The 22,797-nt window shown below is 44.0% G+C and overlaps 1 protein-coding gene across 1 annotated transcript; it reads left to right on the top strand.

Annotated features, from left to right (window-relative positions):
• LOC110501909 (ras-related protein Rap-2a) lies at nucleotides 1-22,476 on the top strand. Its single transcript, XM_021579781.2, has 2 exons — nucleotides 1-1,064; nucleotides 20,096-22,476. Exons 1-2 carry the CDS (start codon nucleotides 751-753, stop codon nucleotides 20,331-20,333), a joined length of 552 nt encoding a protein of 183 aa, XP_021435456.1. The 5' UTR covers nucleotides 1-750; the 3' UTR covers nucleotides 20,334-22,476.
• The last annotated feature ends 321 nt before the right edge of the window (nucleotides 22,477-22,797 follow it).

The raw sequence follows: 22,797 nt of genomic DNA on the forward strand, positions 1-22,797 counted from the left end.
CGAGGATGTCACTTGGCTACCGAATGATGAGAAATTGAACACATTAACGGAAATCCAGCCCTTGAATTTTACTGGCCGTTTCCGTATGGCATTCAGATAGTCATGAGTGAGGTTTACAGCAAATAAAGGTAGCCATTGGGTTCTTGGTACATCTTTCTATTGGCGAAGACCCGTCTCCTTTTCGTTGGTACGGAAGCCGAGAGAGGACGGGTTGGTTGCGCGGCGGCGGTGGGTCTCCACCCGAGAGTATGGCGGCCAGGATTGTATTGGTGAGCGCATAAGGAACGGGAAGAGATGGTGAAAATAATCAAAGAAGAACGCTTCTATTATTAACTTTTAAAATTGGATTTATTTATCAACAGTTGTTGAGTTAATACGCGACAGTCTTCTTTCAGAATACATCATCAGGAACCGTCCTGTTTTTTCACCAATGTCTTCGCTGGAGCAAGTTTTGTTTTTATGATGCATAGAATGGTAAGCTAAGCAGATGAAAAACCACACGTTTCACATTGTCCCTCGTTTTAATAGCTTGTAATGCACATTTTGAAGTTGCTTGGGGGAATTTCTACAATGAAATCCATCTTCGGTTAGCAAGTCTTTGTGTTCTGCTTTTGTATTTGCCATTGCTGAACGGTGGTAAGGAATGCAATATTTTTTTTTATATCCGTTCAAAATGGAACACGAATAAATGTTATTTGCGCGGGGATAGCTTTCGACAATCTCTTGAAATCATCAACTAACAAGGGAGCAATGCGCGAGTACAAAGTGGTGGTCCTTGGCAGCGGTGGGGTCGGGAAATCCGCCCTCACTGTTCAGTTTGTCACCGGGACTTTTATTGAGAAATACGACCCGACCATTGAGGATTTTTACCGCAAAGAAATCGAGGTGGATTCCTCACCCTCTGTTCTGGAGATTCTTGACACTGCTGGTACTGAACAGTTCGCATCCATGCGGGACCTTTACATCAAAAATGGCCAAGGCTTCATACTTGTCTACAGTCTTGTCAACCAGCAGAGCTTCCAAGACATCAAACCCATGAGGGACCAGATCATCAGAGTGAAAAGGTGTGTGGTTTCGGATCATATTCATGTATTATGGAAGGCCTACAGGAGGCCTATTTCTCATTGTAAACATGCATAGATGTAAATGAATGATAATGCCTGGTTGCATTTTCCCACTGATAGCCGACAACTTATCTGTCACATTGACAGAAAACATAATTAATATCTCAAATGGTACTACACAATCTATGAAGGTGCACCTTTGTGCAGAGTAGACACAAAAATGACACTACTTTTGAGGATGTGGCCTGTTATGATACAACACGCAGAACCACTGCCTACTCTGGCCTATTGAAGCATGTTATAGCCTACTACTGAAAACCCATTGGTCACAGACGTCAATTGAACGTCTATTCTACGTTGGTTCAACGTAATTTCATTGAAATGATGCGGAAACAGCGTTATTTCAACCAGTATGTGCCCAGTGGGTAATCTCTTCAACTGGTGCTGTATCATCCAACACTAGCCTATCTATCTCTCTGAAGGCAGTTCAACCGGGTTCTTCAACCACATAAATGATTCTAGCCTATTTAGCATAGTTTTTACGACATGTCTGTGTCTTATTTTGTATGGTAGGAGGCATATGTTTGTGCATCTTATATTTTTCCCTTATAGCTCTATAGCCATTTTAGTAAGGCCATGCTGTTATTTCTCCTCTGTTAGACTTTACTGTACTACTGAACCACACCAGGCCCTGGACATCAGTAGATCTGAGACCAGTTTCCCCTGCACTTATTACAGTGGAGATAGTGTCTGTCTGTCTGACTGGCTACCTCAAATGCAGCTCTGCTCTGTATGCTGGATCAGCCTGGATGCTGCAACCCCAGTGAAATAGACAGTTGGAATACCCAGGAGTCACAGCTCCAGTGGCTCTGCAGAGAGAGAGAGACAGAGGCCTGATTCTAGCAGACCCTCAAAATGGCAAGAGTCACAACGTTTGGAGGATCACACTGGGCCTGTTTCTGAAGAGAGGAAGTTATGTTTTTAATTAGTGTCGCAATCTGTTTGGAAGGAACGAAACAGAACAGGCAGGACTCATGCGTGTGAAAAGCACTGATCAGCACTGTCATTATATGGGTGCGCCAGGCCATCTTTAGTGTCCACATGCATTGTCCTTACATTGTCCTTACATGTTTATAATCATGCTATAATAATGACACATGCTATAAAGACGACTTGGTTATCCCTTAGCTTAGCAAAGTAATTCATAAAGGCAGAGTGTGCAGTGGCCTAATTTGTGGCAGACTTACAGTCACACGAGAAATGAGTCATCCACTCTCAAGACCTGGTTTAAACCTTATACAATTGCACTCACCATATGAATGCCATAGTATCGTCAAACCTGGGCTACATTCACATGTTGGTGTTTCCCTCTTCTAGAGTTGGTGTGAAGTGGGGATTCAGCCTGCACTGAGCTGTGGCACTGGGTGCATCACTCATTGTAGGTGTCAGTGTATCTGACAGGGTGAACGGAGGGAGTCTGATGAGCTACAAAGAGACGAGTCTCTCTGCCCACTGAGAAGTCTCTCAATGGAGAAGTCTGATGAGCTACAAAGAGACGAGACTCTCTGCCCACCGAGAAGCCTCTCAATGGAAGATACTGATGAGCTACAAAGAGACGGGGCTCTCTGCCCACCGAGAAGCCTCTCAATGGAGGAGTCTTATGAGCTACAAAGAGACGAGTCTTTCTGCCCACTGAGAAGCCTCTCAATGGAGAAGTCTGATGAGCTACAAAGAGATGAGACTCTCTGCCCACCGAGAAGCCTCTCAACGGAAGATACTGATGAGCTACAAAGACATGAGTCTCTCTGCCCACCGAGAAGCCTCTCAATGGAGAACAAGATTAACAACACACAACTACTAAATTACTCCTCAACTTTTCATTTGAACTCTTCCAATGGCATGTTACAGTCCCCTCAGTCTTTGCATATGAACAACGTGGTCTCAAGTAATCTGATTTCGCCAAAATATCATTATCTGGAGCTGATATTGCCTTCTCCAATATTTACTGTCAGAATTGCCATGACCAATTTATGAGTTAGATATCCTGGATATCTTGGCGTTTGTTTGTTTTCAGTAAGCTCACGATCGCGCTGAGTTTGAATTGCATTTAAAAACCATTCACATCCATTCCTGTCCTGACTAGATGAAAGAATGCGGTCAGCATGTTTCCCCCATAAAGAGGTGAGTACAGGGAGAGATATGTGAGGGGAGGGAGGCTGCCTGGCTGGCGGGGAATTATCCCCTAGTGTGCGTGTGTGAATGCATCAGGTGTGGGCCAGCAGTTTGTGGAGTCAGACACACACCCAAGGACTGTCTCAGAGTCTCTCCTCAAGTCTGGTTGCACTTTCCTATGGCATCCAGGCTACTTATTATCCCACTGTAAGACACACCAATACCCCATCACAGCCCCACAGGAGCAAAGGCAATGCCCATTTATGGACAATAAACCAACCCTTTGCATGACAGTTGCCCATATACAGTGTGTGGTCACACTGTAATCATAAATGTATCGACAACATGTCATGACTTTGTAATTACCTTATAATTATGTAACACCTCTGTTCTACTCTGTTAAGCAACTACAAAATGGTAACACAATGTTGTTACTGGGGTAATTGTAGTGTTATTACACAGGGATAACAACAGTAAAGTGTAGCGAGGACATACAGTATTTCTGTTTTGCAGATCATCCTATGTCCTATGTGTTTACGCCCTGTAGCCGTGACATCTGTACTTATGAAATGTAGTGAAAAAAATCATTCTAAAACTAATTCTGTCTGGACTTTCAATTCCAATTAGACTCAAAAAAATTGGCCTACTGTGCCTCCAGGGGTGTTGATGATGCGTTAGTGGTCATGCTGGTCAATATTTTCCAACATTTAGAAAAGGCAAATAGCCTAGTGAAAATGTTATTCATTGACTTCAGTAGCGCGTTCAACACCATCTAACCCCACCTACTGGTGGATAAGCTTGTGAATTTGGGTGTCAACTCTCTACTGATCAAGTGGATTAATAGTTTCCTTGTCAACTGTACTCCACAAGTGAAGTTTAACTCCGCCATCTCTACATCTAGAAAGGTGAATACAGGAGCCCCTCAAGGTTGCGTACTTTCACCGACTCAGCCCACACATCTTGTAAATATGCAGATGACACCGCTGTTGTGGGTTACCTCCACCCAGACCAAGCCTCTCTTCAAGGTTTTGACAGAGAAACGTCTCCTCCACCCAGACCAAGCCTCTCTTCAAGGTTTTGACAGAGAAACGTCTCCTCCACCCAGACCAAGCCTCTCTTCAAGGTTTTGACGGAGAAACGTTTCCTCCACCCAGACCAAGCCTCTCTTCAAGGTTTTGACGGAGAAACGTCTCCTCCACCCAGACCAAGCCTCTCTTCAAGGTTTTGACAGAGAAACGTCTCCTCCACCCAGACCAAGCCCTTCTTCAAGGTTTTGACAGAGAAACGTCTCCTCCACCCAGACCAAGCCTCTCTTCAAGGTTTTGACAGAGAAACGTCTCCTCCACCCAGACCAAGCCTCTCTTCAAGGTTTAGACAGAGAAACGTCTCCTCCACCCAGACCAAGCCTCTCTTCAAGGTTTTGACAGAGAAACGTCTCCTCCACCCAGACCAAGCCTCTCTTCGAGGTTTTGACAGAGAAACGTCTCCTCCACCCAGACCAAGCCTCTCTTCAAGGTTTTGACGGAGAAACGTCTCCTCCACCCAGACCAAGCCTCTCTTCAAGGTTTTGACGGAGAAACGTCTCCTCCACCCAGACCAAGCCTCTCTTCAAGGTTTTGACGGAGAAACGTCTCCTCCACCCAGACCAAGCCTCTCTTCAAGGTTTTGACAGAGAAACGTCTCCTCCACCCAGACCAAGCCTCTCTTCAAGGTTTAGACAGAGAAACGTCTCCTCCACCCAGACCAAGCCTCTCTTCAAGGTTTTGACAGAGAAACGTCTCTTCCACCCAGACCAAGCCTCTCTTCAAGGTTTTGACAGAGAAACGTCTCCTCCACCCAGACCAAGCCTCTCTTCAAGGTTTTGACGGAGAAACGTTTCCTCCACCCAGACCAAGCCTCTCTTCAAGGTTTTGACGGAGAAACGTCTCCTCCACCCAGACCAAGCCTCTCTTCAAGGTTTAGACAGAGAAACGTCTCCTCCACCCAGACCAAGCCTCTCTTCAAGGTTTTGACAGAGAAACGTCTCCTCCACCCAGACCAAGCCTCTCTTCAAGGTTTTGACAGAGAAACGTCTCCTCCACCCAGACCAAGCCTCTCTTCAAGGTTTTGACGGAGAAACGTTTCCTCCACCCAGACCAAGCCTCTCTTCAAGGTTTTGACAGAGAAACGTCTCCTCCACCCAGACCAAGCCTCTCTTCAAGGTTTAGACAGAGAAACGTCTCCTCCACCCAGACCAAGCCTCTTTTCAAGGTTTTGACAGAGAAACGTCTCCTCCACCCAGACCAAGCCTCTCTTCAAGGTTTTGACGGAGAAACGTCTCCTCCACCCAGACCAAGCCTCTCTTCAAGGTTTAGACAGAGAAACGTCTCCTCCACCCAGACCAAGCCTCTCTTCAAGGTTTTGACAGAGAAACGTCTCCTCCACCCAGACCAAGCCTCTCTTCAAGGTTTTGACAGAGAAACGTCTCCTCCACCCAGACCAAGCCTCTCTTCAAGGTTTTGACAGAGAAACGTCTCCTCCACCCAGACCAAGCCTCTCTTCAAGGTTTTGACAGAGAAACGTCTCCTCCACCCAGACCAAGCCTCTCTTCAAGGTTTTGACAGAGAAACGTCTCCTCCACCCAGACCAAGCCTCTCTTCAAGGTTTTGACAGAGAAACGTCTCCTCCACCCAGACCAAGCCTCTCTTCAAGGTTTTGACAGAGAAACGTCTCCTCCACCCAGACCAAGCCTCTCTTCAAGGTTTTGACAGAGAAACGTTAAAATTCCTCCAGTGGTGTTCAGATAACTTTCTTGAAATAAACATAAAAATCAAAAAAAGAGATGGATATGGAATTGAGAAGGAACAAAATTCCACTATCCCCGCGAAGATCAATGGGGAATCAGTCGATAGAGTGACCACATATAAGTACCTGGGAATCGAAATAGACAAACTGAAATTCAATGACTGACTTTGCAAAGATAAAGAAATTGCAACACAGAATGTTATTTTTGTTATGCAAACTGAACCATTTACATGTTGATCGCCATATTTTACAAAATGTTCTATAAATCTGTCCTGCTGAGTGCTGTCCATTGGTCTGATATGCGTGTTCCGGGAACATGTGAGTGCAAGACCAAGTCAAGCTTCAGCGCTTGATTAAGACTGCAGGAAGGATCATTGGTATAGATCAAGAATCAGCCAGCTACCTGTACACATAACTCATCCTCCTAAAACTTGAAAGCATTTTACAGGACAGTAATCATCCCCTTCACTCAAAATTCAGTCACCGCAGCAGCCAGACAAAATATAATTAAAACAGATAGATACGGGGACTTTTTTAGGCTGTTGGTCCCTCGAGTATACAGCATATTGCACTTTCACTGTACGTGTGTAGCTATAGCACTTTGAATGAATTATTTTGTGTAGTTTCTGTGTTTTCATGTTTTATGTACTGTCTTTTTAAGCACATGACCAAATTAATTTCCAACTGGTGGGATAATAAAGTTGATCATCTGAATCTTTAGGGTTGGTGGGATAGTGTATCGCTGAGATTGTGGTGACCCTTGTCTAACATCCAGCTCTCTCCCGTCTTAAGCAGTGAAACAGTGTTTGTTTGAAGAGAAGAGCATGGGAACCATGTTCTCTGGAGTTGAACAGTGTGTTTACAGTGAATGTTTACACAGTAGAGGTTACATTGGGGATTCTCTGTGCTGGGGCGTCCAGACCATGACCCCTAAGCTGTTTCCATGGTTGCCTCGGATGACTGGCACCACTACAAAGATGAGCATCATATCCACAGATGGTGTTGACTGTCCACTTTGTTTAGGGACATACAATTACATTCTACGACAGAATGGATGAAAGTACAATCATACTGACACCATCTAAAATATCATTTCCACCTCCAGAAATGAGCAAAATTACATATTGCAAAAATGATTTGTTTAAACGATTTGTACATTTTGTTGCACATTATCAGGTAGGCTATGCTATTAGCAGTATTCGTTATCCCCTGTAGCCTAACGGATGCAGCATAGTGGCTATAAATAAATAGGCTGAATCTACATGTATCCTATTGCGCTAATCATTAGTAAAGTCCTGCATCGCGTCAAATACCCACAATTCCCTGCAGGTGAGTCCCAAAAAAATCATCTGGAGAGTAGAATGAAAACATTCTTTCAAGCCGTGGGTCTGCTCGCTGTTCAGAACAATTATATACACCGGTCGGGAACATTGTAAATCAAGATAATACACATTTTTAAAAAACCTAGGTGCTTGTTGTGTTACATTAGCATTTTTTGTTTGTTTTTTAAGCAGACGCTCTTATCCAGAGCGATTTACCAGGAGCAATTAGGATTTAGGTGCCTTGCTCAAGGGAACATCGACCGATGTTTCACCTAGTCAGCTCGGGGATTCTAATCAACCTTTCAGTTCCTGGCCCAAGGCTCTATCCGCTGGGCAGACAAGGCTACCTGCCACCCACGCATGAAAATGTGCTAATTTGTCAACGCGCAGAGTTGAGGTTCACTCTCCCCACATGAGAAAGCTCACACGAAAATGGCTATTTTAGGCCTAACCGGATAAATAAAAAAGAAAGGTTAGGAATAGAGAATAGGCACCGAGGAACGACACTGAAATCCCCAGTTTGGAAGGACAACACGGTAGATGGCTACACAGCCTGCACGAAGTGCAAGCAGTTAGTCCTATTTGTTTTCAATACTTCAGTTAATTATCAGTAAATGATTGCATTAATTTAGTTAATTAGACCTTAGGCTGTATAAAGTGTAAACCAGTGCGCATGGTAACAGCTTGAGCAGCTTCCTGAATAAATGCAGCCTGTATTATATTCTGTGAATCTTCTCCCGATAGCACTTGCAATTTATCTTGCATAGAACACACAACAAGCCGACTAGGTAAATAGATAAACTACTCTACTATGGGGTTGTCATATTATTCCATTCATTTGCAAAGGAAAAGTACATGTGGACTGTTCCAGCACTTCGTGCAGGCTGTGTAACCATCTACCGTGTTGTCCTTCCAAACTGGGGATTTCACGGTGTCGTTGTAGCCTATTTTCTTCTCGTAACCTTTTTATTTATCCGGTTAGGCCTACTTAGCCATTTTCGTGTGAGCTTTCCAGGGATAGGAAACTTGGCAACTTCTCGTATTCTCATGTGGGGAGAGTGAAACTCAGCAGAAATATTTTCATGTTCCATATTTTTTTGGGCCATGGCGGCAAGGATTTTGCCTTGGCGCATAGCGAACAGCTAAATGACTGCACACTGATTACATTCTGATCCTAGTAGAAGATCAGGAAATGACTCAACCTCTTGTCTGAATCATTAGCCAATTAATTTACCATTATATTGTAATGGAAGAGTAGGCTGTCGAATGATTCCTAGTCATTTAGCTTTTTCTCAAACTCTGTCCTCCAGGACTCCAAGGGGTGCACTGTTGGTTTTTGCCCTAGCACTACACAGCTGATTTAAGTAATCAACTAATCATCAAGCTTTTATCATTTGAATCAGCTATGTAGTGTCAGGTCAAAAATCAACAGTGCACCCTTTTGGGGTTCCTGAGGACCAACTTTGGGAAGCGCTGGAGTAATCAGTCTGTATATATATTAAAATATATTAAAAGATGTTCTGGGCACTGCTGGATGTCACCACACCCTCCCACCATACAGAGGGGTGAAAGTAGAGTGGGGCTTTAGTGCACAGCCCAGCCGGCAGTCCTGACATCTCCTCATGACCACGGGGCCAAGGAGGCCCCATGTCTCTCCTCCAAGGCTCCACGCTGCACTGGGGGCTATGCAGCTGTTACTGCTGTTCACTTAGCCTCTCCTGTCCTTGTCACTGTCTCACACAGGAGCCGTCACCGCCGCCTGCCAGGTCGGAGGCGCTGGTGTGTGCTGCGGCCAGTCCCGAGCCCTGTCAGCGCCTATCAGTGTTTGGCGCCCGTCAGTGGCACAGAGCACCATTAACAGAGGTCATGGGGCCAGGTGATTAGCTCCTTCTCCATGCCTGCTGGGGGATCATCACTCCCCAGCAACAGTAAGCCATGCACAGGTTATACCAGCTGACGGGTGACACAGATGGAGCGCATGGAAATGGAGGAGGGACAGGGGTGATTTACCTTCTGGGTAATGTTGTACTTCTTTCCATTGTCAGCCAGAGGACTTAGGTTGTTATGGTGACAGGGTCAGAATGAGATCACAGAAGGTTTTGTTGTTCTCAGAGTACACTTCTAGTTGAAGGCAGGACTCACCCTATGTCGCAGTGATCTACAACTGAAGAATATACCAATCAAGTCAACGGAGTTTGCCATGTGTCGATTGGTTAAAATGATCATGGCTATATGGTTTTCCAATAGTGTCCTAATTTCTCTTAGCACAGCATTCAGGTGTATTACTGTGGCCAGTATCTTTGTTCTTGTCAAGCCCTTCTCAGTGTGTTGAATGCTGTAACAGAGAATAACACTATTAGTAAAAGTCCCAGGATGGTAGCGGCTACCTGTTACTGCTGATCACTTATTAACCATTATTTATTCACATTACTAACATGGCATGAATTATCTCCTGCCAGCTGGATATTTCTATAGCAATCAATCAAAAGTATTTATAAAGCCCTTTTTTTTTACATCAGCAGTTGTCACAAAGTGCTTATACAGAAACCCAGGCCAAAACCCCCAAACAGCAAGCAATGCAGATGTAGAAGCACAGTGGTCAGGAAAAACGTTCTAGAAAAGCAGGAACCTAGGAAGAAACCAGGCTCTGAGGAGTGGTCATAACACCCGTGTGATTAGATGGAGGAATATCCTATTTGATAGAAGGTCAACTTGTTAAAATTAAAAAAAAAACCCACAGATTCATCGGTTTCATGTGAATTTCAATAACCATGTCAATGTTAACCCTGTCAAGACCACACACACATTTGTTTCACCCAGATCAAAGTTGGACCATTTTATAAGAACTGATGCAGGGAACTCCTTGTCTATTTTTCGAAGCCTGGCTTCAGCGTCACACAAACAGAGCTACTCAGAGATGATTGAAGTTCAGTCACAAGCGAAAAGGGCAAGGCAATAGAAAATAATGACATAGTTTGCATTGTCAGCCAAGCAGTTTAGTAGGAGTGGCGATATAAGTGATTGTACTGCTGTTGAGGGAGACAGTAATGTTTGACGCTTTGAACTGGTATTGTTGAAGATGACTGAGCGGGAGAGAAAATAACAATTAGAAACAGAAACGCGCAGCCTCAAGCACACTTTTTTTTATGTCACAAATGAATCACATTTCTATGTATCCTTATATTAAGTGGTTTCCCTACGACGTGTTACCAGATAAAACGTCATGTGTTTGCTGCATTTCTACCTTTTATTGGTGACAATTTACAGTTACTGAAGGTTATCTATACTTTTATTTACTTCATTATTATTAGGATAATGTGTTGAGGTTCATGCTCCATTGTGTGTGCCGCTGTAATGTTTATGTGGAACCAGAGATCAGGGGAGAGAGGGTGAAACCTACTGACTGTGTCACTCCAATTTCTATTTATAAAACCCAGAAATTAGACCAATCTAATCTTAGCTACTGTACTCCTCTTCTCCCATATTTTCATCTAGCATGAGGGGAAAGTAGAACACATTTCAAATTAAACACAGCCAGTATTCATTTCAGATTTGGTGAAGTTGATTCATTCAGATATGTAATGTAATTTGTAAGTGTTCGGTTTCTTTCCTGCCCCTTGATTTAGCAAATTATTCAAAAATGTCACTGAACCTCCAATAAGAGACCATGACTGTGAGGTGCCCCAATGTGGGTGTGTTTTTGTCTTCTGAGAAAAGCAACACATCAGCCTTAGAGCTGCAGTCAGTATATACAGTGCCTTGCGAAAGTATTCGGCCCCCTTGAACTTTGCGACCTTTTGCCACATTTCAGGCTTCAAACATAAAGATATAAAACTGTATTTTTTTGTGAAGAATCAACAACAAGTGGGACACAATCATGAAGTGGAACGACATTTATTGGATATTTCAAACTTTTTTAACAAATCAAAAACTGAAAAATTGGGCGTGCAAAATTATTCAGCCCCTTTACTTTCAGTGCAGCAAACTCTCTCCAGAAGTTCAGTGAGGATCTCTGAATGATCCAATGTTGACCTAAATGACTAATGATGATAAATACAATCCACCTGTGTGTAATCAAGTCTCCGTATAAATGCACCTGCACTGTGATAGTCTCAGAGGTCCGTTAAAAGCGCAGAGAGCATCATGAAGAACAAGGAACACACCAGGCAGGTCCGAGATACTGTTGTGAAGAAGTTTAAAGCCGGATTTGGATACAAAAAGATTTCCCAAGCATTAAACATCCCAAGGAGCACTGTGCAAGCGATAATATTGAAATGGAAGGAGTATCAGACCACTGCAAATCTACCAAGACCTGGCCGTCCCTCTAAACTTTCAGCTCATACAAGGAGAAGACTGATCAGAGATGCAGCCAAGAGGCCCATGATCACTCTGGATGAACTGCAGAGATCTACAGCTGAGGTGGGAGACTCTGTCCATAGGACAACAATCAGTCGTATATTGCACAAATCTTGCCTTTATGGAAGAGTGGCAAGAAGAAAGCCATTTCTTAAAGATATCCATAAAAAGTGTTGTTTAAAGTTTACCACAAGCCACCTGGGAGACACACCAAACATGTGGAAGAAGGTGCTCTGGTCAGATGAAACCAAAATTGAACTTTTTGGCAACAATGCAAAACGTTATGTTTGGCGTAAAAGCAACACAGCTGAACACACCATCCCCACTGTCAAACATGGTGGTGGCAGCATCATGGTTTGGGCCTGCTTTTCTTCAGCAGGGACAGGGAAGATGGTTAAAATTGATGGGAAGATGGATGGAGCCAAATACAGGACCATTCTGGAAGAAAACCTGATGGAGTCTGCAAAAGACCTGAGACTGGGACGGAGATTTGTCTTCCAACAAGACAATGATCAAAAACATAAAGCAAAATCTACAATGGAATGGTTCAAAAATAAACATATCCAGGTGTTAGAATGGCCAAGTCAAAGTCCAGACCTGAATCCAATTGAGAATCTGTGGAAAGAACTGAAAACTGCTGTTCACAAATGCTCTCCATCCAACCTCACTGAGCTCGAGCTGTTTTGCAAGGAGGAATGGGAAAACATTTCAGTCTCTCGATGTGCAAAACTGATAGAGACATACCCCAAGCGACTTACAGCTGTAATCGCAGCAAAACGTTGCGCTACAAAGTATTTACTTAAGGGGGCTGAATAATTTTGCACGCCCAATTTATCAGTTTTTGATTTGTTAAAAAAGTTTGAAATATCCAATAAATGTCGTTCCACTTCATGATTGTGTCCCACTTGTTGTTGATTCTTCACAAAAAAATACAGTTTTATATCTTCATGTTTTAAGCCTGAAATGTGGCAAAAGGTCTCAAAGTTCAAGGGGGCCGAATACTTTCGCAAGGCACTGTACAGTGGGAAGTTTACATACACCTTAGCCAAATACATCTAAACTCAGTTTTTCACAATTCCTGATATTTAATCCTAGTAACAATTCCCTGTCTTAGTTTAGTTAGGATCACCGCTTCATTTTAAGAATGTGAATTGTCAGAATAATAGTAGAGTGATTTATTTCAGCTTTTATTTCTTTCATCACATTCCCAGTTGGTAAGAAGTTTACATACACTCAATTAGTATTTGGTAGCATTGCCTTTAAATTGTTTAACTTGAGTCAAACGTTTCGGGTAGCCTTCCACAAGCTTCCCACAATAAGTTGGGTGAATTTTGGCCCATTCCTCTTGACAGAGCTGTAGCTGAGTCAGGGTTGTTGTTCTCCTTGCTCGCACACACTTTTTCAGTTCTTCCCTCAAATTTTCTATAGGATTAGGGTCAGGACTTTGTGATGACCATTCCAATATAGAGGTCGACTGATTAATCGGAATGGCCGATTAATTAGGGCCGATTTCAAGTTTTCATAACAATCGGAAATCTGTATTTTTGGGCGCCGATTTGCCGATAATTTTTTCTTTTTTTGTATACCTTTATTTAACTAGGCAAGTCAGTTAAGAACACATTCTTATTTTCAATGATGGCCTAGGAACGGTGAGTTAACTGCCTCGTTCAGGGGCAGAACGACAGATTTTCACCTTGTCAGCTCGGCGATCCAATCTTGCAACCTTACAGTTAACTCGTCCAACGCAATAACGACCTGCCTCTCTCTCGTTGCACTCCACATGGAGACTGCCTGTTACGCAAATTTAGTAAGCCAAGGTAAGTTGCTAGCTTGCATTAAACTTATCTTATAAAAAACAATCAATCATAATCACTAGTTAACTACACATGGTTGATTATATTACTAGATATTATCTAGCGTGTCCTGCGTTGCATATAATCTGACTGAGCATACAAGTATCTAAGTATCTGAATGAGCGGTGGTAGGCAGAAGCAGGCGCGTAAACATGAATTCAAACAGCACTTTCGTGTGTTTTGCCAGCAGCTCTTAGTTTTGCGTCAAGCATTGCGCTGTTTATGACTTCAAGCCGAGATGAGGCTGGTGTAACCAAAGTGAAATGGCTAGCTAGTTAGCGTGCGCTAATAACGTTTCAAACGTCACTCGCTCTGAGCCTTCTAGTAGTTGTTCCCCTTGCTCTGAATGGGTAACGCTGCTTCGATGGTGGCTGTTGTCGTTGTGTTGCTGGTTCGAGCCCAGGGAGGAGCGAGGAGAAGGACGGAAGCTATACTGTTACACTGGCAATACTAGAGTGCCTATAAGAACATCTAATAGTCAAAGGTTAATGAAATACAAATGGTATAGAGGGAAATAGTCCTATAATTCCTATAATAACTACAACCTAAAACTTCATACCTGGGAATATTGAAGACTCATGGTAAAAGGAACCACCAGCTTTCATATTTTCTCATGTTCTGAGCAAGGAACTGAAACTTTAGCTTTCTTACATGGCACATATTGGTTGCACTTTTACTTTCTTCTCCAACACTTTTTGCATTATTTAAACCAAATTGAACATGTTTCATTATTTATTTGAGGCTAAATTGATTTTATTTATGTATTATCTTAAGTTAAAATAAGTGTTCATTCAGTATTGTTGTAATTGGCATTATTACAAATAAAATATAAAAAATTGGCCGATTTAATCTGTATCGGCTTTTTTTGGTCCTCCAATAACCGGTATCGGTATCGCCGTTGAAAAATCATAATCGGTCGACCTCTACTCCAATAACTTGACTTTGTTGTCCTTAAGCCATTTTGCCAGAACTTTGGAAGTATGCTTGGAGTCATTGTCCATTTGGAAGACCCATTTGCGCCCAAGCTTTAATTTTCTGACTGATGTTTTGAGATGTTGCTTCAATATATCCACATCATTTTCCTACCTCATGATGCCACCTATTTTGTGAAGTGTACCAGTCCCTCCTGCAGCAAAGCACCCCCACAACATGATGCTGCCACTCCCGTGCTTCACGGTTGGGATGGTGTTCTTCGGCTTGCAAGCCTCCCCCTTTTTCCTCCAAACATAACGATGGCCAAACAATTATATTTTTGTTTCATCAGACCAGAGGACATTTCTCCAAAAAGTACAATCTTTGACCTCATGTGCAGTTGCAAACCATACTCTGGCTTTTTTATCGTGGTTTTGGACCAGTGGCTTCTTCCTTGCTGAGCGGCCTTTCAGGTTGTGTCAATATAGGACTCGTTTTACTGTGGATATAGATATTTTTGTACCTGTTTCCTCCTGCATCTTCACAAGGTTCTTTGCTGCTGTTCTGGGATTGATTTGCACTTTTCGCACCAAAGTACATTAATCTCTAGGAGACAGAACACGTTTTCTTCCTGAGCGGTATGACGGCTGTGTGGTCCCATGGTGTTAATACTTGCGTACTATTGTTTGAACAGATGAACGTGGTACCTTCAGGCGTTTAGAAATTGCTCCCAAGGACGAACCAGACTTGTGGAGGTCTTGGCTGATTTCTTTGGATTTTCCCATGATGTCAAGGAAAGAGGCACTGAGTTTGAAGGTAGGCCTTAAAATACATGCACAGGTACACCTCCAATTGACTAAAATTATGTCAATTAGCCTATCAGAAGCTTCTAAAGCCGTGACATGTTCTGGAATTTTCCAAGCTGTTCAAATGCACAGTCAACTTAGTGTATGTGAACTTTTGACCAACTGGAATTGTGATAAAGTGAGTTATAAGTGAAATAATTTGTCTCCTGGACTGTGGTGGATCTCATTTGTGCCCCTGCCCTGATTCATCTCAATAAAACCACCTGAGTCACCTCCAGTCAGACCCACTACTCCTCAGCTGGGCTCCATTGTGTGAACTCACTGAGACAGACACACAGCCAGCCTGAGGTACAGGAGACTCAGGACAAACTCTATCTCACTGTGCAGGGACCTGGCTGGCCCTCTTTCACCATGTAGGCCAGGCTGGCTGGCTTTGTCTCAGCTAGGGCCTGATAAACCCAGCGGCTGGGCCCAGAGACCAGCACGCAGCTCCCACCCTGCCTCCCTCAGCTAGGCCCAGGACTATATCTGTTGATGCATCTTGCATTATAAATAAGGGGTGTTTGGGAGAGCTGCGCTGGGTGTTTTGCAGCGACAGTGCTTTAGCCACATGCAGTCAGACTGACAGACAGTGGGAGTGGAGTGTTTGCATGCTCGCCCGTGTATCTACGTTGAAGACTACCGCTCAAGACTTCAGAGTGGAGAATGTATAGCCAACAGGCTCAAAACCTCAAATATGGGCATAAGTATAAGCTACCCTGGACCTTCTCTGTCCACCCTCATCCTCCCTTCCTTCACCCAGCGCCTGGCCCAGAGAGCCCATTGTGCAAAGTCTCTGTGAGGCTTTGGTATCCGTGGCAGCCGTCCTCACACTCCCCCTGGGATTGCAGGATTCCCCTCTGTTATTACAGATATTTTATAGCCCTTCTCCAGATGATAAATATTTTTTGGGGTGCTGCCTGTTCTGCTCTCCTGCATGGTGGAGTGGCTGTTCTGCCATTAGACCGTTAGGTAGCCTATGAAATCTGTCATTATTTTAATGGATGCATATGTTTTCATTTGACTTTTCTCCCGTCCCGGCTGCTCCTCTCTAGCTCATCATCCATAATCATCTGGGGTTGTTCCCCGTGAAGTATAGAGTGCTGAGAAGCAGACAGCTGTGACAATAGCAGCAGGGAGAGATGCTGTGTTTGTAAGCTCATCTGAAATAATTTTCCATCAGAGCTCAGTAAGTCTCAGAGCCAGGCTCAAGTCCTTTACCAAATAGTGTTACTTTTGCTCTTACCTCTGCGTAAACACAGAAACACACGCTTCCATACCACTGTTCTCCATGTTCCCTGGGCTCTCCAGAGCATGTCTTCCCATGAATGAGTGGGTTTGGACAGCAGGCTGTAATCCGAGGTGGTGAGGCAGTATGTGAAGTCATGTGACGACGGCCACAGGCCTCCATATGAGTTGGAGCTGGTAGAGATGGCGGCGCCACCACAGCCCTGTTCAGAATAGAGACGCCCGCCTGTGGAGGGGACTGCCATTACCCTGTGGGTTCTCTAAACAGGCACAACCTCCACAGAGGCAGGGCCTGGTCAGGCCCTCCATTCTACACACCCTCAGCACTATGGTTAGACCTTCTCAGCAGCACTATGGTTAGACCTTCTCAGCAGCACTATGGTTAGACCTTCTCAGCAGCACTATGGTTAGACCTTCTCAGCAGCACTATGGTTAGACCTTCTCAGCAGCACTATGGTTAGACCTTCTCAGCAGCACTATGGTTAGGCCCTCTCAGCAGCACTATGGTTAGCCCTTCTCAGCAGCACTATGGTTAGACCTTCTCAGCAGCACTATGGTTAGGCCTTCTCAGCAGCACTATGGTTAGGCCTTATCAGCAGCACGATGGTTAGACCTTCTCAGCAGCACTATGGTTAGGCCCTCTCAGCAGCACTCAGCACTATGGTTAGGCCTTCTCAGCAGCACTATGGTTAAAACTTATCAGCAGCACTATGGTTAGACCTTCTCAGCAGCACTATGGTTAGGCCTTCTCAGCAGCACTATGGTTAGGCCTTCTCAGCAGCACTATGGTTAGACCTTCTCAGCAGCACTATGGTTAGGGCTTCTCTGCAGCACTATGGTTAGGCCTTATCAGCAGCACTATGGTTAGACCTTCTCAGCAGCACTATGGTTAGGCCCTCTCAGCAGCACTCAGCACTATGGTTAGGCCTTCTCAGCAGCACTATGGTTAGACCTTCTCAGCAGCACTATGGTTAGGCCTTCTCAGCAGCACTATGGTTAGGCCTTCTCAGCAGCACTATGGTTAGACCTTCTCAGCAGCACTATGGTTAGACCTTCTCAGCAGCACTATGGTTAGGGCTTCTCAGCAGCACTATGGTTAGGCCTTATCAGCAGCACTATGGTTAGACCTTCTCAGCAGCACTATGGTTAGGCCCTCTCAGCAGCACTCAGCACTATGGTTAGGCCTTCTCAGCAGCACTATGGTTAGACCTTCTCAGCAGCACTATGGTTAGGCCTTCTCAGCAGCACTATGGTTAGGCCCTCTCAGCAGCACTATGGTTAGGCCCTCTCAGCAGCACTATGGTTAGACCTTCTCAGCAGCACTATGGTTAGACCTTCTCAGCAGCACTATGGTTAGACCTTCTCAGCAGCACTATGGTTAGACCTTCTCAGCAGCACTATGGTTAGGCCTTCTCAGCAACACTATGGTTAGGCCCTCTCAGCAGCACTATGGTTAGGCCTTCTCAGCAGCACTATGGTTAGACCTTCTCAGCAGCACTATGGTTAGACCTTCTCAGCAGCACTATGGTTAGGCCTTCTCAGCAGCACTATGGTTAGGCCTTCTCAGCAGCACTATGGTTAGGCCTTCTCAGCAGCACTATGGTTAGACCTTCTCAGCAGCACTATGGTTAGGCCCTCTCAGCAGCACTATGGTTAGACCTTCTCAGCAGCACTATGGTTAGACCTTCTCAGCAGCACTATGGTTAGACCTTCTCAGCAGCACTATGGTTAGACCTTCTCAGCAGCACTCAGCACTATGGTTAGGCCTTCTCAGCAGCACTATGGTTAGACCTTCTCAGCAGCACTATGGTTAGGCCCTCTCAGCAGCACTATGGTTAGGCCCTCTCAGTGATCATGGGGACGGAGTGTATAGTTGGACTGCATGTTTTTACTGTCGCCACAAAAATGTGTTCCTGAATAACAGTGTTGTCCAATCAGGGGCCTCCAATAACTTGTTGGAGTTAGGAATGCTGTCTCCAGCTGTTTGAACAATCGAAGGACTGTACATGTTGGGTTCAAAAGGCTAATGTATTCCAGCCGTTCTGCTACGCTGTGTGGTGGCTGACTGTATTGTGCGTCACAGCCACACACAGTAGCTCACAGGCACATGAACTCTGCTGTTTTAACCCCTGTAGTTCTTGGCTTGGCCCACAGAATGAGAAAAGTAGAAATGAGCGTTCATTCTGGATAATATATTCAGGAGTAGATCAAAGTGAGCTTCTTATTCTTTGCCAGTTGAAGCTTATTTAGCACTGGAACCCGCAGACCATGGACCTCGTGACAAGAAGCTCACGTTCCTCTACTTAAGAAAAGTCACTGATTCTATCAATCTCTCCAATACTATGCATTTCCTTGTGTACCTGTTACCATAGCAATCAAGGACAATTGTTTTTCTGTCAAATAGTGTTAAATCACTCAGAGGAATTAATGTTTCATACATAGAGGCTAACCTTTGAAAAGTTTAATGGTGTCTGGGAGCATGATTCTCCTGGGATGTTTGTGCTCCATAACATGAGAAGAGTGGTGTTCACAGTGGTGTGTTCTGGTTCATATTATAACCAGTGAGAGAGCTACTTGCAGATGAAGAATAAAAGCATAGCCTTTATTCTCTGTGATGTGTCATAAATAGAGCTGCTTAATTCACATCACCAGCTCCTCCCGACATGTCTCCAATCAACTGAAATGTTGTCGATATAACCAATGTATTTTGTATTGATCCATTTTTATTTTACCTTTATTTAACCAGGCAAGTCAGTTAAGAACAAATTTTTATTTTCAATGACGGCCTAGGAACAGCGGGTTAACTGCCTGTTCAGGGGCAGAACGACAGATTTGAACCTTGTCAGCTCGGGGGTTTGAACTTGCAACCTTGCGATTACTAGTCCAACGCTCTAACCACCCTGCAGACATTTTGAATCATGTTCAGTAAATGTTTGTGGTAGTCTTTATTGTGAGTATTAGTATTAGTTAGTATTAAGACCTCAGGTCCTTCATTAGGAATATGATGTAACACTTGTCTTTATGGCACTCGTGCAAGTAGCCCATTTCCTCAGTGGCAGCACTTTCCCAACATGGCCTCTTCCTGCCTCCAGGGGATTGTGGGTGATTTCACCCACTTCCTGTTGACTGCTGGGCTGGTTAAGTACTTGAGTTGTCATTGATAGTAATTGGAATATAGTATGTTGTCGGTATAGATTTCTTTCTCAGCAAGACACGTCTCAGAACTGAATTTGTCAGGCCTTTTAGATGATATATTTCAGGATAATATCCACACGGATTTAATGTAATTATTTATGGTTTCATTGATTTATTGTCAACATGAAACTTTCATTATGCCTATTAAATTATTATTTAGGAGAGTGCAGAGAGGACGTCAGGTACAGGAAAACACAAAGGCTGAGAAACTAGTCAGCACCCCTATATCTCAGTTCAACATCTCAGCAAATCACATCTCATTCTGATCTGCCTTGACAGTGATTGACCATGTATTCATGTCACATGATGGTTTCTGCATCTGTTTGTGTGTGTGTCGTCTGCAGGTACGAGAAGGTCCCAGTGATCCTGGTGGGGAACAAAGTGGACCTGGAGAGTGAGAGGGAGGTGTCGGCCAGCGAGGGCCAGGCTCTGGCCGAGGAGTGGGGCTGTCCCTTCATGGAGACCTCGGCCAAGAGCAAAACCATGGTGGACGAACTGTTTGCCGAGATTGTTCGGCAGATGGACTACGCCGCCCAGCCAGACAAGAATGACCCATGCTGCTCCTCCTGCAATATACAATAGCCCCAGGGCCTAGGGCGACGCCAGGGGAGAGGACGTACCCCCCGGGCCTAGGGCGACGCCAGTGGAGAGAGGACATAGCCCTAGGGCGACACCAGGGGAGAGAGGACGTACCCCCAGGGCCTAGGGCGACGCCAGGGGAGAGAGGACATAGCCCTAGGGCGACACCAGGGGAGAGAGGACGTACCCCCAGGGCCTAGGGCGACACCAGGGGAGAGAGGACGTACCCCCAGGGCCTAGGGCGACGCTAGTGGCCAGTGGAGAGAGAACATAGCCCCAGGGCCTAGCGGGACACCAGGGGAGAGAGGGAGTCTGCATACAGGATGATTCACAGAGAGGAGGACAATACTTACACCAACAACAGCGACGATTAACAAACTCATGGTAGAAATGTGGTGGAATTGAACTCTTCGGTGCATAAAATCAGTCATGATGTAATTAATGATATGTTCATAATTAATAGAACTAAATTAGGAATTCAAAGGATTTGCCTCGAGAGAAATTGACAAACAAACAGGACTAAAGAAAAGTGCACTCGCTTTATGTTATCCTGTTTTCTCCGTCTTGAGTCGTCTGTCGGTATTACTGAACAGGATGTGTACTCTTTATGCTGTTCTGCGATCATTAATATGTTTCTTTAACATAGTTTTAGTTTTGTTGATATGACCCAGTTTTTCTCTCAGCACATCGAGCTTCTTTCTCCGTTTTAACTGACAGAGCAGAAGATAGCAACTGCACTGACTCAAGAGGAGGTAATCCCTCAGATCTACTTGTTTGGAAACATGGATGAGTAATTGATTTGCGTACTAGGTTTCTCTGTGCAGGAAAAAGAGAAAGCCTACCTACCTTTATCCAATGAGATGTGTTGTACTCATCACTAGGCCAGAATCAAAGAGGTGACTTGAATGAGCCTCTTTTTAATTTTCTCTTTTATTTGTTTTGCGGAAGGGGTAAAAACTGGTGGAAAAGACAGTCTTACTTCCTGTGTTCCCCTTTTCGAAGTGTTGTGTTAAGTGTAGCAGAGGTGTCTGTCAGATAATCCTGTCTTTAATTTTGGTGTCAGAATGTTCTGACGACAGATTGCTGAATATTGTAACCGTTTCATTCAGATGGTACTCGGAGGACATCTTTCAGTATTTGAATATCTCTACAGACTCTAGAAACAGTTTACTTTTCAGTAATGGGTGCCATCCCACATCCTCTCCATTGAATTTGATTTTGATTGGGTATCACAATGAATTGGGGTGCAACGTTTTCTCAACATCCCACTCCTCTTTAAGTATTCAAATGTATAATAATATAATGATGATAATATAATATGTAACAGTAATGATGATGATGATGATTATAATTGTTATTTAACAGTAGTGTAAATAGTTTGTCTGGAAAGTTCCAGCTCCTACGAAGACACTGACTGAACTGTTGTCAACCGTATCAGTGGAGGCTGCTGAGGGGAGAACAGCGTTTTAATAATGGCTGTAACGGAGCAAATGGAATGGCATCAAACACCTGGAAACTATGTTTTTGATTTCATTCCACTGATTCCGTTCCAGCCATTACCACGAGCACATCCTCCCCAATTAACGTGCCACCAACCTCCTGTGAACTGTATGCATGGCTAGTAAACAAAAAAAAAAAAAGATGACTTTATCGTTTGAGATTATGATAGGCTGTGTAAACTTAGAAACCAGACACATGCACATCTGGGTCCGGACACTGTCTCAACTACACATGGTTGTAGGCCACGGGGAGCCAGACCTTCCCTGGGTTACCATTTTCATTGTTCATTTGATCAAATTTTTATGTCACCATTTACTCTTTCTCCCTCCCTAAATGAATGGATGAATGACACTTTCATTTAGCACCTACACAATAAAAGTGTGTTTAATAACACAATGCATTGCAGTGTGAATGACACTATTTCTATGTTTACTTATTGGAGTGACAGCCACTCTACTCCATCGCCGGGTTCTCTCTAAAGTGTTCTGGGAGAGAGACATTTACCTGGAAGGAAATGGTTTCCGTTCCAATGCCACCGCCAGTTCTAAATAGCACAGTCACTTGGTGAATTACAAGAACCCAACGTTGATTGCTCCAGCAAGTGCACAATGCTTGATGAATTAAACTTGACTTTCTTCTTTGTTTATATGGGAGTTGTGTTTTTGTGTTCCTTGATGATGATGATGATGATGATGATAAGAATTATGATAATAATAATAATATGAAGAGTACTTTATCTAAGGGCCCAATACACACACACTGCTTGCAGGTTGGTATTTACTGGGATGGCTCACGTACTGGAGGCAGCTCTGCACGGTAGTCACTAGCTGGCACAGCCACAAAGTCATACAATCTGATTTTATGCCTAACCTTCAATGAAGACCAAAAAGCAAATTGTTGTTTTTTATTTAATATTTACGATATATTTAACAATAAGGCACGAGGGGGTGTGGTATATGGCCAATAT

Source organism: Oncorhynchus mykiss, chromosome 22 (genome assembly GCF_013265735.2).
Source record: "Oncorhynchus mykiss isolate Arlee chromosome 22, USDA_OmykA_1.1, whole genome shotgun sequence".
In the NCBI taxonomy this organism is placed as follows: Eukaryota; Metazoa; Chordata; class Actinopteri; order Salmoniformes; family Salmonidae; genus Oncorhynchus; species Oncorhynchus mykiss.